This window comes from Coloeus monedula (assembly GCF_965178545.1).
Source record: "Coloeus monedula genome assembly, chromosome: Z".
Lineage (NCBI taxonomy): Eukaryota > Metazoa > Chordata > Aves > Passeriformes > Corvidae > Coloeus > Coloeus monedula.
In genome coordinates, this window is record NC_138822.1 from 5660220 (window position 1) to 5677726 (window position 17507).

General features: G+C 38.4%; 1 protein-coding gene across 1 annotated transcript in view; it reads left to right on the top strand.

Annotated features, from left to right (window-relative positions):
* RAD23B (RAD23 homolog B, nucleotide excision repair protein) overlaps positions 1–17507 on the top strand; it is a 36145-nt gene that overhangs the window by 8240 nt on the left and 10398 nt on the right. Inside the window, exons 2-6 of the mRNA XM_082302147.1 lie at positions 4494–4575; positions 7008–7087; positions 9312–9559; positions 12621–12676; positions 16515–16642. Of these exons, the coding sequence (XP_082158273.1) occupies positions 4494–4575; positions 7008–7087; positions 9312–9559; positions 12621–12676; positions 16515–16642 (594 nt within the window). The remainder of the gene's footprint in view (positions 1–4493; positions 4576–7007; positions 7088–9311; positions 9560–12620; positions 12677–16514; positions 16643–17507) is intronic.

A 17507-nucleotide genomic window follows, 5' to 3' on the forward strand; every position in this document is an offset into this window, starting at 1 on the left:
GTTCAGTTTCTGAATAGTAGGGAGAGTTTCATGTCTAAATTCATAGGGGACAGAAGAAAATCATCCTGACCTGTACGTGTACTGTTTCTGAATCTTCAGGGTAAAGTGTTTGTAGATGAATTGATGCTCATTCTTAAACTTATTGCCATAAAGTACAGGCTCCCTTTATTGTGCTGTGAAATTTTATAAGGGCAGAGAAAAAATGGGATTTGGTGAGGACTGAAATACATTTTGAACTCTAATCAGGTTGAATAAAGCTAGGAAGCCTGAAGGTTAGGTTTATGGATCTGTATTTATGAGAAAAATGCATCATAATCTGTGGATGATTTCTCAGTTTGACAGATCAATGTGCTGGGTGTGCTTCCCCAAAATTAATTTTCACTTAATGACCATGAACCAGTGGTGGTGCTGAAGTCTGGGTTCTCAGCAACCTAATTTGCTAGAGGCAAAGTTTGGGATGTTGCTTTTTTCAGCAGTTCACTGCACCAGCAGCTGGAAGATGCAGCTGTCTTTCTGAAAAGCATTGAGAGGGCTTCTCCCTCTCTCTCTCTCCTTTTTTGCCTTTTTTTTTTTTTAATTCCTCCTTGAAAATGGAACATCTATGGTTTAAATCTAAATAAAGGTGGATCAGACTACTGTCTGACATACAGGTTGTTGCACCCTCATGCATTTTCTTCTCTTAGCAGAATTAATGGCACAGTTATTTCTCACTAAGTCTTCAGTCACTCTAGTTAGAACTACAAGAGGAAATTCTGTGCCACTGGAATGTTGCTGCTAGAATTGATGTATCTGATCTTATCTATTCCTTTTTTTATTCTGAGAATTGTATTGTATCCTCTGCAAATGATGTGTTTCTGGCATCCTGGGCTAGGCAGTGATGAAAGCCAGAACAGGCAAGCACTTTTTGTTTTAGCCTGAGTATTTCTTGAACTCCTGTCTCTAACAGGAGAATGATGAAGTCTGCAGCTGACTGCATTTTCTTGCAGATTCAAGCTGTAGTAGTTAAGAGTTGTTTAAGTCCTTTTGTTTGTTCTTTTGAATAGGTGTGATGCGATCAGTTCATTGTATTCATTTGAGATATGACACATTCCCTTATCTAAATCACTATTCTTTATAAAGCAGTTAAGCAATGCTCTGAAATGTTCTCAAATGTAATCTGCAAATTACTCGACTATTTTGTGTATTTTCAGTTTTAAAGGAGCAAGTGGAATGACATTATAAAATTTTTAATTTGTAATTCGGAGCTCATGGTGAGCTGCTGTCAGTCAACCTAACATATCAGGTATCTTTGGATGGCAAAAGTTCACAGTAGAGTGAATATCCATTTAAATGAGAGACCTATGTAAATGATCTTTCCTTTTGCAAATGGCAGAGCGTCTCTGGACATAGATAGCAAAATACTGTAAATTGGCTCAGTTCTGTTAAGCTTAAATTTGTTTCAGGTTTTTGTAAGCTGTCAGCCAGAGAATTGAAGTAATTTGTGTTCCAGTTTAGGATATAATCTGTTCTTAAACTCATTGATGTACATGGCAAGAATACAGGCAGAAAATAAAGACCAGCATTGAAAACTGTAACAGCCTTTTCTCCTCAGGATTTCCAGTCTTTTCAAGAATTAAGAAGTTAATGGTAAGCTATAGTCAAAGATTGTCTCTGTTCTTTAGAAGCAAACCTGTAGTTTGTTCTTATGTTCAGACCACCATGGTTCTGTAACTTCATGGTGTTATTTGCATTGATAACTACTTCACTGAGGCAATAAATACCTTCACGTGGATCCAATTACTGCATAGTAATTAGTGTATTCCTAAGTCTGTTCTGACCTAGGCTACCACAATAATAAAAATTATGTCAGTATTAGTATTCAGAGATGATTTTAGGATTGTGGAAAGGGATTGTACAGCTGAAGCACAGTCTCCTGTGTATCCAGCAAGGCTGAAACTGCCTGTGGCTGCCGAGTTACTTTTCCTAGGTGCAGTCCTGTTGAACTTGGGGCTTCATGCTCTTGGTGGTCCTCAGCACATCAAAGATGTGGACCTGTGTGAGCTGGTCCAGAGGAGGTGACGAAGATGTTCAGAGGGGTGGAGCACCTCTTCTATGGAGTCAAGCTGAGAGAGCTTGGATACAAGACTGAGCTGTGTTCAGGCTGGAGAAGAGAAGGCTCTGGGGAGACCTTGGAGAACCTTCCAGTGCCAAACAGGGACTTAGAAGAAAGATGGGGACAGACTTTTTAGCAGGCCTGTTACAATGGGACAAGGGATAAAAGTTTTAAACTAAGAAAGGGTATGTCTAGAGTAGATATAAGGAGGGGATTTTTTACAGTGAGGATGGTGAAACACTGGAACAGATTCCTAGAAAATATTTTTTTCTCATTTCCCTTGGCCCCATGGTGTAAAAGTGGAAGTTTGCCTATGTCTGAAGATGAATGCCATCTACCAAAGGGATGAAAGCATAGTCCTGCTTGTTGCAGACTTACGGCAGGGAGAACATTTTGGGAGGTTTTTGGAAGAAGGCAGTGCCCCAGGTCACTTGCAGTACATCAGTCACATCACAGTAATTAATAAGGGGAAATGCTGCACGCAGGTGGTCAGCAAAGGCAAATGAATTGTTGGATCCTCCTACAGTAAATATCTTAACTCCTTTTCATGGAACCAGTTATTGTGTAGTAAATCCACATGTGTGTTCAGCGTGCCCTGACCTAGACTTTTAGCTGTTCAAACATTTATGTTTGAGAGAACACATCTTGGTTTTGTTCCTTGTGGGAAAAAGACAGTTTTCTGGAATAAAGCAATAGAAAATGAAGAGGACAAAGTAGACGTTTGAAGCCAGTACCTTGATTGATGCAGTGGACATGAAAAAAACTTTAATTTTCTCCCACAAAATGGATTATAGACATTAGTCGCATTGCAGTATTTGTTACGAATCTATGACAAACGTGGTAACAGGGTATAAAAGGAGTAGTGTCGAGTCATTATCTTTGAGTGATTGGTACAAGTGTGTAAGTATATGTAACCAGAATGTTAAAAAGTAGACATTTAGAAACATAACTTTTAACATGATTCAGGGGATTAATTTGCCCTAGTGCATGCAGGACTTTAACTGAAGTTGTGTGAAGTATTAGACAGTATTATTAATTAAAGTTTAGGAAAAAACTCCTTGGTGGCTTATCTGTGGTGAAGGAGATTGTTCAGTAGCAAGATGAGTGACTTCCATCCTTAATAACTGGAGGGGAATTAATAAATTATATTTTGAATTTTCAAGAAAATAAGCTTTAAAAATAAGTGTAAATCCAAGGGTAGGACAGACTGTTGTAAAGTAATGGCATGAGAATGATGCTTTCAGCAAATTATTAAAACAAGTAATGGTTTGACTGTCCTCCAGACTTAGGTGTGGCAGTGAGCTGCTCTTAGTTTTGCTGTGGGAAAGCAACTGCCTGGTTGGAGACTAATTCCAAAGCATTTGGAAGGTGCTGGGATGGCATATATGATACAAAATACCAAAAGCATCCTTTCTTCATCTGCTGGGGAAAAAGAGCTGGCTCCCTATTTTGGTTTAGTTCCATAGAGGGAAGCAATATGTTGTGTTCTGTATCCTTGCAGAGTTTTATGAAAAAGGTTTTTTGAATATTCAGGGAAAAAAAAGTTTAGAAGGTGGTGTTGGCTTGTAGTAACAAGCTCATAACAGATTGGTTGTCTTTGTTTTGTGTATACTGGGAGTGTCTGTAAGAAAGCAAGAAGAACGACTGTGTGCAGGCAGTTTGTCTCAAAACATGACTTCAGATGTGTCAGTACAGGAATGCTTCTACAGGAGCTTGCTTTACCTCCTCATGGTAGCATTTTGGAGTCTTTCTGGAGAACTGAGAGCATTCTTACACATGACAGCTAACAGTGCCACTTGAGCTACTGCATGTGGTGCTGTGAAAGTGTGGATGATGCATCAATGGTCCATGCAAGCAAGTAAATGTGTAGGCTTAGAATTGCTGTGTGCAGCTCCAGAAATTGAGATGGAGGGGGAAGAGTTGAAAACAGCTTATGTAAGATAAGCATCTGAACAGTTTGCACAAGTCTTTGCGTATGGGGACTTCAAGGCTGAATGTCATAGTGATCTTACCAAAAAAAACCAGGCATTCCCTGAAGAGTGGTTATGATGATGAAGACCTTCAGCTCTGTTTGTAGCAGGTGTACCCGCTGCATTCAGAGAAAGAACAGGGCAAATGGGTCAAGAGATTAAAACATGGTTGTTCCCCAGATTTATCAATTTATTTTTTCACTGTGTTGTACACTCATACTAATAACTTCTCTTGGAGAAATAATTACCTAATTTGATTCAGCGCAGGAGACTATTTGTGAGGGGGACATGTTGCTCTGCAGGTGGTTACAGTGACATATTCAGAAGACTGGTAAACTTGGCATAATCAAGACATGATTGACACTACTCTTCAGTATTTAAAACTTTGTACTGTGAACTTTGTTTTCATTAAAACTGTTTTTGTGCTTTAGGTGAAGGCACTGAAAGAGAAGATTGAATCAGAAAGGGGAAAAGATGCCTTTCCAGTAGCTGGCCAAAAACTAATTTATGCAGGTAATGGATATTCTGAAGGTACCTTATCTGAACCTGCCTTTTTTATGTTGTTGTTTGACTTGGATGTGAATGCTAAGTCTTCTAAGAATTCGAAGAACTGAAGTACAGACAGGTTAAAAACCCCCACAAATACAAAACCAAACTTGGCGTCAAAGGGAGCTCTTAATTTTGAATTAGAATTTTTTAATAGGTTTTAGTGCATGTGTGTCTGTCATCTTTGCTCTTACAACCTAATGTCTTGGGGATATGCTGGGTGAAGAAGAAATAGCTTTTGTTACAGGAATTCAGGATTTAAGCAGGTCAAAGCTGCTGTTCCGGCTTAATTCTTTTCTTGTTGCATTTATGCCGTGTATAGCTGAAGCATTGCTGTATATACCTCAGGGAATTAAAAACCAGATTATTTCTTTTGGATTAACAAAAGAAACCCACCACCAAATGCTTGCTGTACAAAGGTACTTTCAATATTTTCAAGCTCTGTCACTAGAAATGTGTATTATGTACTAGCAAAAACCAGGCTAATGTCAGTTTAAAACATGAAATTAACTTTATTTGAGCTTTATTTTACTTGCCTTGTTCGTTCTGGCACTAATACATAAATCCATTTTTTTGTTCTCACTTCATGTCAATACTTTGGTGCTATTCCAGTACTCCCTCTAGTGTTTTTTTTTTTCCTCTAAAACTGAGTTTGAAAGAAACTTTGGTGGAATTTTTGCTTCTGTCATGTACTGCTTTGTAATAGGTATTGTCTTTTCACTTGTAGTAAGCTAAAGCCATGGATGACAGTGGAGAGATGCTAATGGGAGTGTTGTGAGTCTCTGTCTTTGTACAGCTCCTCAGGGCTATGTCTCATAGCAAGTTTTATGTCCCTAGTACTTCAGTGAAGGGAGTGCATGTCAAGAACATGAAGGTGCTCTGAAACCTCCATTGATTGTTCCAGAAAATACTCCTGACTGCAGGCCTCTATCAAAGGTGGAAGTCTTATGTATAACCAAGAAATGTTAACAAGGCAGAAGGCTTTGTGCAACGTCTGTAACTGCATGGCACTCTTAATATTTTGTTTCAGTGATTGCAAAAACCAAGGATTGCACAAGATTCTGTGACATTACTTGAGTGTTTTCTGAAGCCAGAATGTATCTGCAGTATTGTATAAGCCTCACAAGCAGTAGGAAATATAGGAAATAAGATTGAGAATATAATACTATCCAAAGATTGATTCTCTTTTTTTTCCTTTTTCTTGGACAAGAGATACAAGGGTATACTGATGACTTTTTTACTTTTATTAAAACGAGCTGTAGAATTTGGTAAAAACAAAGTGGTAGCCCCAGCTGACTCTGATTAGAGGCAGGTCCATTGTGTTGATATCTGTATTAAGGTAAGGTCTAGAAACCCTGAGAGTGGTGTGTCCCGAGAAGACAGGATGTCTGTATATATACTTTATGAAAGTATATATATTATATTACATACACATTCATTAAAGCCTTTCCCGAAGTGCCTATAAAAAATCATAAGTAGACCCATGTAGGTTCTGAGTCAGATGCTACAGATACTTCTGTTACTGCAGTACATGTAATACTTTCTCGAATGCTTGACCTGCAAGACTGGTGGAACCAGTCTTTTGTGTTCTTAGTGCCATAAAGTGTGTGTTGCTTGATTTCCTTGCAGTCATCAGGATAAGGATGTATCCTTCTAGTTGCAGCCCACTAGCACGGAGAGACGTTGTGAAATAGAATCAGTGTGTGGCACATCTTCAGAAACTTAATCAGTTTAAATTGTAAAATAGTCCCTGAAAATTCTGTAGTGGAAATTGGTGCTGTAAAACTCTCTGAAATACAGACTTAATTTTCTGATTTATGCTGCTACCTCTAAGTCAGCTTATTTTGAGAAAAGGCAAAGAAGTATGTGGCTTACTGTGTTCCTAGGTACTTGTAGATGTGATGCAAATCTATTTTGTCACAGTACCACCTCTGCTTATGAAACATCAAAAGTGGTAGTATAAGAAATGTTTCTGGGTTTGTCTGATGGCTTTTTCATCCTTCTGTCAAGGTGGCAAGTTATGGAATGGTTCTAGCTTTTTCTAATGTTTTAGCCTTCTTTTAATAGCAAGTTGTTAAAGTTGCAAGGTCACAAACTTCTTACTGCAGGTAATGCTCTTACCTGAAGACCAAATGGAAGATAAGTAGAAAGGAATTTCCCTTACTGTGTAAGCAGACTTAAGTTACTTGGTTAAGCTTTTGGTATGTTAAAGGCTTTCCTCTTTGTTACATGTATCTTTTTTATGGGTCCAGTGAGTCTTTCCAGATTTAATGCTTTTATTTTAAATGGTTTGAAGCATCTTCAGCACTTAGGGCAGCAGCCCTCAAGCTATGGAAATCCTAAGATCATCTATTGATTTTCTAAACAACTTCTTAATTTCTACCTGTTTAATTTCCCAGGTAAAATCCTTAATGATGAAACTGCTCTTAAAGAATACAAGATAGATGAGAAGAACTTTGTGGTGGTTATGGTGACAAAAGTGAGTAATTGTTACTTTTGAATAGGAAGCTTCATTAATTTAATTCTGTTTTTTCTTATGATGAGTGATTGTATATGCCCATCCTTAAAACCAGTGGAATTTTGTCATATGCAAGTTTTGGTCAACAGCAAAATGCTTGTGTGAATAGATAAAAAATACTGCCTCACAGTCCTGGTTTGCCTAGCCTGATTTTTGCTGCTGTTCTGTGCTGAATGTTTGTATCAAACAAACAAAAAAAAAAATTGCTAATGGCTGATTTTACTGTTTATTCTTTCTTGTCTCCCCGTTATTTTTCTCCTTTTGTTGTTAAAAGGAAGAAGGCAACCTAGGTAGTTTGTTGTTAAATCCTCTGTATGGAACTCTTCCAGCCTTGCCATGTTGCTTTTCATAGTTAATGGCTTTTTCTTCTGTCAAGCTCAACAGCATAAACCAGTAGAGACAGGATACATCTGTCAGTAAACAAACCTGTGGGTTTTGAGAGACTGCAAGTGCAATTTACAGGGAATGACTGTGACACACGTGTTTGAAGTATTTCTTCTCTGAACCACTTGTTAGGCTGCTTCCAGGAATCAAGCCACTGATTTTCCAGGCATTCCAGACCACTGCAATCTGAATGAAATTGGCTTCATCTCTGTTTTGGAATAGGAAATTAATTTTGAAGCTAGAGTTCCTCCTCCTGACAAAGAAAACATATATTCTGTTATTTCTATCTGGTATTACTAAACATAATTAAACATCTGGGCTTGTTAAAGGTAACTGTTGTTTGCTGTCTTCCTGACTGAGCAGCTTTCTCATCTGTGGTTTGCCAAAGAGGCATTTATCAGTGCAAGAAAACAGGTGCAGATGAGATGTCAGGAGTCCACTTTTTCATTTTGTTGATGGCAGAAGGCTCCAGAGAAGTTGTGCAATTGCCCCTCCTGGAAGTTTTCAACAGATGTGTGGCTGTGGCATTTAGGGACCCGGTTTAGTGGTGGGTGTGGCAGTGCTGGGTTAGATTCAGTCATTTGAGACCTCTCCTCAACAATTCTATGATCACACAGATCTCCACAAAGATCTGCTAAATTCAGTATATTCTGATATTAAAGGACCTGTAGTTTTGGTATTTCTTCAGTCTTACAATATTTTTGCTAGTCTTGACGCTCAGTTGTCCTTTCCTGATTCTGTTGTGGGTAGACATGCCCAGTCACGTAGGCACAGACTGCTAACTTTGTCTGATGCTCAGACATTGTTGCATTAAGGGTTTTGGAATCCAGCAGAAAATAACTCCCCTTGCATTCCAACTGTGTCAGTGTTTTTCTTTGAGTGCTTATTAAAATGTTATTTGCTGTGCCCATCACATTGGTGGCTATTCATTCTTACCCTTACCTCTCCTTGCAGACAAAAGGAGGAAGTAGATGTTTCCTACTTCAAGCAAACATTGTCTGAAAGTGGTGAACCTTGAATAAGTAGTTTTGTTAAAGTTCAGCTATTTCTCTTAGAAAGGCAAAGATTGGGGTCAGCTTTGTCAGCCCTTGGGGCTGTTTCTGTACAATGGGATTAATACTGCGTCTAAGAAAAATTCATGTTAAGAGATATGAAGATTATTTCACAATTGCATACAAGTATTATCCACTCTAAATTTTCTGCTGTAAGTTTGGTAGTCCTTCATTCTTCTCTATCCTTAGTGCTCACTTTAGAACTGAAGTATTTGAGATGTTGTTGCAGTGTTTTGAATGCAAAGATTGCCTAACTAAAACATGTTGCAGGTGAAGTTTAATTTTTCTTCGCATCTTGTTTTCCAGCAAACAGCATTCATAATGAAATGTGATTTCTGTCTTAATCACTTTTTGCCAGATCTGAGTGATGAGAAAAGCTTATGCTTGTTCTGCAGATGCTTTTAGGCAGCTTGCTTGGTTTCTTTTGAAAAATGTGCTTTTATAAAACATAGGGTTGTTTTCATATTTAGAATATTGTGGTCTGTAAATATTTAGATCTTTGCATTTCACTTTCTCCTTAGAGTGTGAATGCTCAGGTGTGTAAGTACTTCAGTGACGGTCTCAGTTGCTCGTTTAAACACAGAGAAAAGCATTAGAGATTTAATGTCTTGCAATGTTTTAATGTTGTGCTTGATGTTGAGACAGCAATATCAAACACAAATGGTCTTAACAGAACTTAGTGTGTTTCCTGTAGAGAGCTTGGATTTATGAGCTTTGTGCTGTGCCTGAGCTCTGTTGTCCTCCCGTAGCCCAAAGCAGCAGCTGGAGCAACTCAGCCGTCAAATGCCACTTCCACTGTTGGCTCAACAACTGCAGCTCCCACAGCAGTTGCTGCACCAATCCCTGTTGCTGCCCCTGTGCCAGCTCCTGTCCCTCCACCACCAGCACCAGATGCAGTGGCCTGTGAACCTGCACCTGTGAGTGCTCCAAAAGAGGAGAAGCCAGAAGAAAAACCACCTGAGGCACCAGCTGCTGTCAGTCCATCATCAATTGACAGGTATGAATAAGCCTCCAAAAATGGGTTCCTATTTCTGTCCATTTCTGTTGCTTCTAGTTCCAGTCATTCTCTCCATTCTATATAATTTTTCTTCTTTCTTGAGTGTAATTTCAGTCTCTGACTCAAGTATAATATTACTGCTTGTAAGAAGCACCCCTCATTGCTTATGCCTTTTCCTGTGGCAAATATGGTCTTGGGAATAAACCTGTGGAGTGGAGAGGTAAATGACACAAGACTTTTGTTCCTGTTAGGCATTTCAGAGTTGCTGTCATGCAAATTTCTTTTCAGACTGAGGATATTCACCTGCAATGGGGCTCTACTGCTCACAAAGCTCTTGAAGTCTTAAGAGGAATGTGTCCTGTCTTGCTCATAAACCTCTGATTGTGTTTTAGATCATATTGGTCAGATTTGTACCCTAAGTTCTTTATTGCTGTATGAGTCTCTTAATTTCTGGAAAGAGCTTTTTCTTCGAAAATGGAGGATGTGGTATTGCTCTTAATCATGTAATGCCTTAAAGCTACCAGTTTATTTTTTCTGAATGTTCCTTGGCCCATATGCAGGTAATGGTGGGACCTGGAAAAACTTTTCAAGTCAATTCTCTACAATTGAGAAAATCAAATGGAAGTTGGAGGTTTCATCCCTGTTGTATGCTGTTGCCTTTTTTTTTGCTTGCTTTAAGTTGCTTAAGTATTGCATGGGATTAAAATGTTGTTAACTGGAATTTAATGGCCCTTGAAGTGCTGCATAGCATCAAATCTTCATTTTTCATAATCTGGTTTTTAATTTGTGTGTCATTTCTGGGAATACTGGTGCACAAGACAGTATTTTTAAGTGATTGTATTTAAACACCATCGAATACTGATTTGATGATAATGAAGCAAAACTTGGAATTGCCTAATGTCTTGAAAAACTCATCACAAATTTCTTGCACTAAATATACAAATTGATGATTTAATTTGCGTTTCTGAGAAATTAGTATCTGTTAGAAATGGAATGCAAATGGAGTTTCATTTATAAGTCAAAGTAACTTAGTTTGTAAAAATATTAATGGGTGGGGTTTTTTCCTTTTTTTTTTAATGCTCAGTTTGTCCATTAGGTTCAAAGATCAGTCTTTCATAATGACATAGTTTTTTCCGTATTTTTAATGTACAGATTGCAGTCTTATTAAAAAAAAACTGCAGTAAGGGAGCCTCAGTGTACGTATTTAACAGGAAGGAACAAAATAATTTAGCATATACATTAAAGTTATCACCTGCCTTGATTTCAGTGAGTACTGTTTCCTTCTGATTTGCTTTAGAATTTAAATTACTAAGGCAAGATTTATTGACCCAAGGCCAGGCCAGCTGGCGTCCTGCTTTGCCTTTGATCTTTTTTTGATTGTAAATCTTACTACTGACAGATACTAGTGAAGCATTCTTGTTGGAACAAATTATTTCTTGCATAGATCTTACAGAGATCTCTGTAAGTGCCTTGTTGGCTTTTTAGTGGCGTCTTCTGGAAACATTCAGATCAATCTGATGATCTTTCACTTGCTGGTAGGAGTTGCCAACTCTGGTAGCCTGATAAATGTGAGGCTCCTGCAGCTCCATGTCCTCAAGTCTATCACGTTATCAAGACTGAACATGTATTCCCAAAATATGCACACAATATGTATAAACCTGTGTGTCTGGCTGCTTAGGTCAGCTCAGGCAGGGAAAAACCCATCACTCATGCAAGATACATTAGCCACATCCTGTTCCCCTCTGGCTGTTTAGGGCAAAGCCCACTGCTGCAAAATGAATATGTATAAAATACAAATGAAAAATACAAATTTCTGTTTTGATAGCTGGCCCTTAGTGTTTGGCAGGGTTTTGGTACCTGGCATGGGGACTCCCTGAGCCCTGCAACCCTGATACTCAGATTCTCTTTGCCTGCACATGCACACACACACAGGGCTCACCCAGGAACTGGCTGCGGTCCTTGGCCTTCAGACTTCCACAGTGTCTGGTCTCAGCAGTTGCTGGCTCCACAGGTGTCTGGATCCCCCTAACTCAGAGTTCCCTGTCCCTGTGGACACTTGGAATTCCATATACACATGTGCATGTAGAATAGAGAGAGACACACACACACCCCCTGCATCATGAGAAATTTTAGAAGTAGAATTTAATAAAAAGACGGGATGGAGTGGTGGTGAGGTGCAGAGCGTGGCCAGGCAAGTGTTTCTTACCTATGACTGGCCCTTTTTCTCCTCTTTTTGCTGTCTTAACCCGTGCTTTTCATCTGCATGGTGCTTTGGTGCTTTTCCTTTCCCTGCCTTTGATTCTTGCTCTAGATTTCCCCCAGAACTTTTTCCTGGCACCCCATGGTGAGTTGTACTGCCCTGTAGGCTGTAATGCTCTTGAAGGAGTCCTGTTGACCCACCCTGGATGGCACCCTGAAACCAAGGGGCTGATGCTTTAATTTGCAGCCCTGGGAATGGGGCACCCTTGGCTGTGGCTGATTAAAATTGGTATTCCTCTGCCCACTGTTGCGCCTCTGTGTTCCTTGCTGTTCATGGAGGTGAGCCTTTAATCCTGTAATTTAACAACTTTGATAACTTGAGATGGAGTAATTGCAAATGTTAGCAGTTTATATTCCTGGGAAAGTAGTATACTAAGATTTTAATAAGTGCCTGCCACCAACCTCCTTGGGTCCTCATTGAGATCAAGCTGGTGACTGTGGGGAAGCAGTTAGCAAGACTGCTGTGTGCTTTTGAAAATCCACCTTGTTCTCCCACCCTTTAAAGCATTCAAGCAAGCAGATGGCTAATCCCTGAGCAGATGGGCAAGAGCCAAACTTCTGGGGGGTAGGGGGGGAAGGTTGTCCTTGTGTTAAAAATGCTAGCATTGTAAGTTTGTAAAATCTGTTCTCACTATAGGACCAAAAGAGAGCTCTTTGGAAAGCTTTGTTGGTTTTTTAGAAACAAAAGGGGCTATTAGAGTTACAGCTGCTGCTGGTTTGTTTTTTTTTTTTTTTTTTTTTTGAAAAACAGGAAGTTTTCCAAAGTTTTGTAATTACCGTTGCACTTGTCTTCGTCTTACAGTACAACAGGTGATACATCTCGATCAAATCTTTTTGAGGATGCTATAAGTGCACTTGGTAAGTGGAGAGTTTTTTTAATGTAGACATTATTTTGGTGCAGCAGAAACATGACGGATTAGCAGATGTTGACATTTCCTTCTGTATCTGTCACTGTTAAAGTTATAATCAAAGTGCTGTTCTCTAAGACCTGAAGTTGATATCTTGGAACCAGCATTGAGAGCTACTTTACTGAAGAATATTTCCCTTTGTATATTTTTATGGTGTAAAAGGAAGTTCCTTGTCATCCCAGCTTTTTTTCCCCATTTGCCTTAATTTCTCTTCTAACTATTCACTTTGAAGTAGCTTGAATAGAAGACTAGATATAAACATGTGTGTGCTTTCCACAGAGTGCAGGTCTGATAAAATGGCTGCCTTTATTATTCCCTTGTTCCAGCTTTGAAAGTACTTTGCTTTTTGACACATTTAGATTAGATAAATTCACCAGATCTGCTGCTATCTGGGCTGAGAAATGAATGCCTCCCTGTATTTACAGTCAACTTACTTTTATTCTGACAGTTTAAGTAATGTTTGTTTCTCAGTGGAATAAACAATAAAGACAGTAAGAAGGTCTGCCCCATATTTATGCTGATTTGTGTACCTAGGAAATTATTAGACAAACCCACAACTCCTTACTCCTCCTGAAATTTTTGGGTTGTTTTGGATCATAACAAATTCAGTCATAGAAATAAGGAGGAGGTGGGGTTTTTATTCTGTCTTTTGTCTTTAAATATGAAGCTGCAGTTCAGTACAAAGAGTTGAACTAAATGAAGAGTTTCATTTTCCTTTTTTGTGTGGTTGTGTTGGAGGCAGGTGTTGTGATTAAGCAGCCTAGGGTGATTTAGAAGCAGCAGTAATGTTTTACATGAATTAGTGGTAGCTACTAGATTTGTTTAGGTCTTACGTGTGACATACTGTTTTAGAGTGTATGATCTGAAATAGCTGATGGATACTGCAGGAGACAAAAATGTAACAGGACTGAAGGGGCTGAACTGATTGCTGCTACCAAAGGTACTTCCTTAACCATTCAGAATATCTCAGTGACCAAGATGAGGTCATCACAAGCACCCGTGTTAACAGTGTTGATCAGCAAGTTGAATGAAGCTGGTGGTCTTGATTCAAATCTCTTCAAAAATGGAAAAAAAAAAGAAATCCCATTTCAAGACCGTCCCCTCACTATCCATTTTATATGGGAGTTATTTGGTTGGTGTCTGATGGAGTAAAACCCATGTGTCCCTAATGGGTTTGGAAATAACAGGTATTGAGTGTGATTTTCTGAGTAAGCATATTGTAAGTGTTGTCAGCTAAAAAATGTTCAAGGGCAATAGGCATGAACTCTGTGGTTCTTTTTTTGAAAAACTGTCCTGGAGGGAATTTGCTTGCACAAATTGATGGAGTATGTCTTCACAGACATAAGTTGTGATCTTACTAAGTTGGATCCTACACATACTCTAACTTGGGCTTCTCAGTTACATTGTCTGAAATTTATTGATTTTGCTTTAAAAACAGGGGTTGTTTTCTATGATTTGCTGCTGTTTTCAGTTAAATGCTGAAAAGTGATGAGTGATGTGGCTTCGTGTGCTGTGTGAAGATCTGCATGTCTTGCAGTTCTTGTGCAACTACGTCTTTCACAGGAGCAACCTAAAATTTCTTTAGGGCATAGGACGAGATATATTGTGGGGAGTGTGATGAACTGGATTTGAGAGTTAATCCAGCTTTAAAATGTTATTTGAAAGACAAAAGCAAAGGGCAGAATCAATTCAGCACTGACCTCAAACATTTCCACTAAGCACTAGGTACAGATAGGCCTGACTCTGTATCATGACACTGCTAGTGTGCAACTTCTGAATTATTATTCTTGATCTCACTTTGCTCAACTTGTTAACTAGTCTGTATGGAGTACATGCACCTACATTTTCAGTAATTCTGTTTTCCTCCTTTGGCTTTTAATTATGCCTTAGGTAGCAGCCAGTGCAGAGCAAGCCAGCCTTTTTGCATCTTTTTCCTCTATCAAATCTCTCATAATGTTCTAGTCTCTGCCTTGCTTATATCGAAAAAGCAGTACAGAAGTGTTCAAGTAATAACTAATTATATCAACCGGTGTTCTGTCTGCTTGGTTAGTTTCTTAGGAGTAGTAAGGGTAAACGTGCCGTGTCAGGAAGAATGTGAGCAGAAGTTTAGCAAAATCATTGTGTTGGGACAATTGTTGGCTTGGCTTTTTTGCTTCTTTGAAGATATATAGAAGTATATATCTTTAGAGCAACGTTTAGGTGATTTTTTTTTTTTTTTTTAATGAATGAAAAAATGCAGGTAGATGTAAAATGAATGATTTTGTAGTTCTGTATGAAGACATGAAAAACTTACCATTCCCTACTATCAGGTTGACACTATTACTTTGAAGCCCAAATAATAAATAGTCAAATTAGTCAAGGTTTTTAAATCCTTTATTTATGGATAATGCACAAGTACCCTTGGGCTAGGGCTGTTTTATTGTTTGTTCTTGAGTGTACAGCCCTAAGTCATACACCCACTGATTATTTAGAAGCACACGTTAAGAAACAGGCAATGGGGTTGTATTAATGTTGGCTTGAGTTAAACACCTTCTCCCTAAGGGAATAAAACTTGATGTTTTCTTTGGTTTTTTTAATTATGACTTACTTGTCTTAACAGAGTAGCTCTTGTATTTGTTTCCTCTGGGTTTTTTTTTTTTTTAAATTATTAATCAGTTGTTTTTTATGACTACTGTTAATTATTTAACTCTCCTGCCACTAACTTCCTAGTTGCAGAGTCAGTCAGTAGTAGGATTTCACTGAGATCAGGAATACCTTTATCCAAGGAAGGAGATGGTATTTTAATGCCTGGGTTTGTTTGTATTCTTTTTTTCCCCAGCAAGATAAACTTTAAGATTTGACCAGGTACAATGTATAATAGAATAGTTACCTTTCTTTTTAATTGTTATACCTGCTGTCTGCTTTTAAGGCAGCAAAATTAAGTGGATTATGAAAAGAGATAATAATTTTCTGTACAATGAAATTAGTGTAGTGATCAGTTGCCCTTAAATTGCTCCATATATCATATGTGTACCTTTTTGTCTTGGTTGCTGCAGTTGTGGGACAGTTTTCATCCATTTTTGCTGTAAGAAGTGGGGGATTTGATGTGATGAATGTCTAGCAAAATGTTAAATTGAGTGAGATAAGAATTAAATGAGATAACTTGGTCTCCTGGACCCTCATTGAAGTCTTGAGTGACTTTCCTAGATCCAACTTTTAAGTCTTCTGTCTGATTTGAGTTGGTCCACATTAAGTTGATTAAATTACTTGGATCATCATCAGCAGCAGCACGTAGCAATATATCGCAATATAATGGTCATCACTAATTGTCATCTAACAGCAGCATAGCAAAAAGTCTTTATTTGGAAAATCCTCAATGGCTAACAATTTGGCAGGCAGATTTCTGCCTTGAAAGTTTTGATTTCCAAATGTAAGCTGCAGGAGACTTCTCTTGATTACATCAGGAATTTAATATTAGCTGTGAGGATGCCCTTGACCTTAAATGAAAACTTGAAGAGAGAACATAATTTCAATTGCAAGTACAGAAGTATCACCAAGTACTGCTTTTGTCAGTAGACATTTACATTTTCTTCATTACCCTCCACTATTTCCAATCAAATTCATAATGAAACCACTGAATGTATTTGGAATTAAAGCTACAGAACCATGGCATGTTTAATAGGAAGTACTCTTTTCAATGAACGACTGAAATTTGGGTAGAAATTACGTATCCATTGAAACTTTTTTTTGTGTGTGTGTGTGATTATTTTCATCTTCTTCCCTTAAAATGGTGGTCCTGTGACTTCTAGTGACAGGTCAGTCCTATGAGAACATGGTGACTGAGATCATGTCCATGGGCTACGAGCGAGAGCAGGTGATAGCGGCGCTGAGGGCCAGCTTCAACAATCCTGACAGAGCCGTGGAGTACCTTCTGATGGTGAGCACTTACCTTGCCTACACCTTGTTCTTTCAGTTTTTGTTTCCCACGTAATACCTTTCACTTTGATTTTGGTGTTATTTTTGAACATTACTCAATCCCTGAGAGTGACATTTGCCATCTGGAAAGGTGAGATTGAAATTTTGACAGATGTGATGTGTTACAGAAAACACTGAAGTAATCCCTAACCACTTCTACCACTTCATTGCTTTCATTTTTTGTTGACTCATATGGATTTGTATGTAAAGTATGTCCAGTTACAGTGATAGCTTTAACTGCCAATGGCTGGCTCAGTGATTTTGTGTCACCTCTTAGTGACAGCATTAGTTGATTATTTGTACTTTTGCACTAGTATCTATAACATAACATCACCATTCTTTAAGTTCCAGTTCACTGTAATAATGCACAGTGTTCTTGATACACTTTCCAAACAAAAAGGTTTGAGAGGTTTTTTTTTTTTTTTTTTTTTGAACTGTGCTTAATTTAACTGGTGTTTTCATTTCAGCAGTGTTTTAGAGAAGAAGCAATTTTCATTTGATAAATAAAGCTTGAAGGGTTAAACAAACCTCATTGGCATGAGACGAAATGGAAGAGTAATGTCACTTTAATGAAAACCCTGTGAGTTGTTCGGGGGCTTTGTGGATTGTTTCTCATTGTATACCTTAATCTGACACTTGAATTGTAACCACCATAGAATTTGTCTATGATTTTGTTGCTTAGTCAGTATTTCCAGTGCATTTAATTTTCACTCTGGCACACCACTTTTTCCCTGATGAGGTTTTTCCTTTTAGGAGATCTGAACTTTATTAAAATCTGGCAACCAGATATCTTGACCTAATCCTTGCAAAATACATGTGGGTTGAAC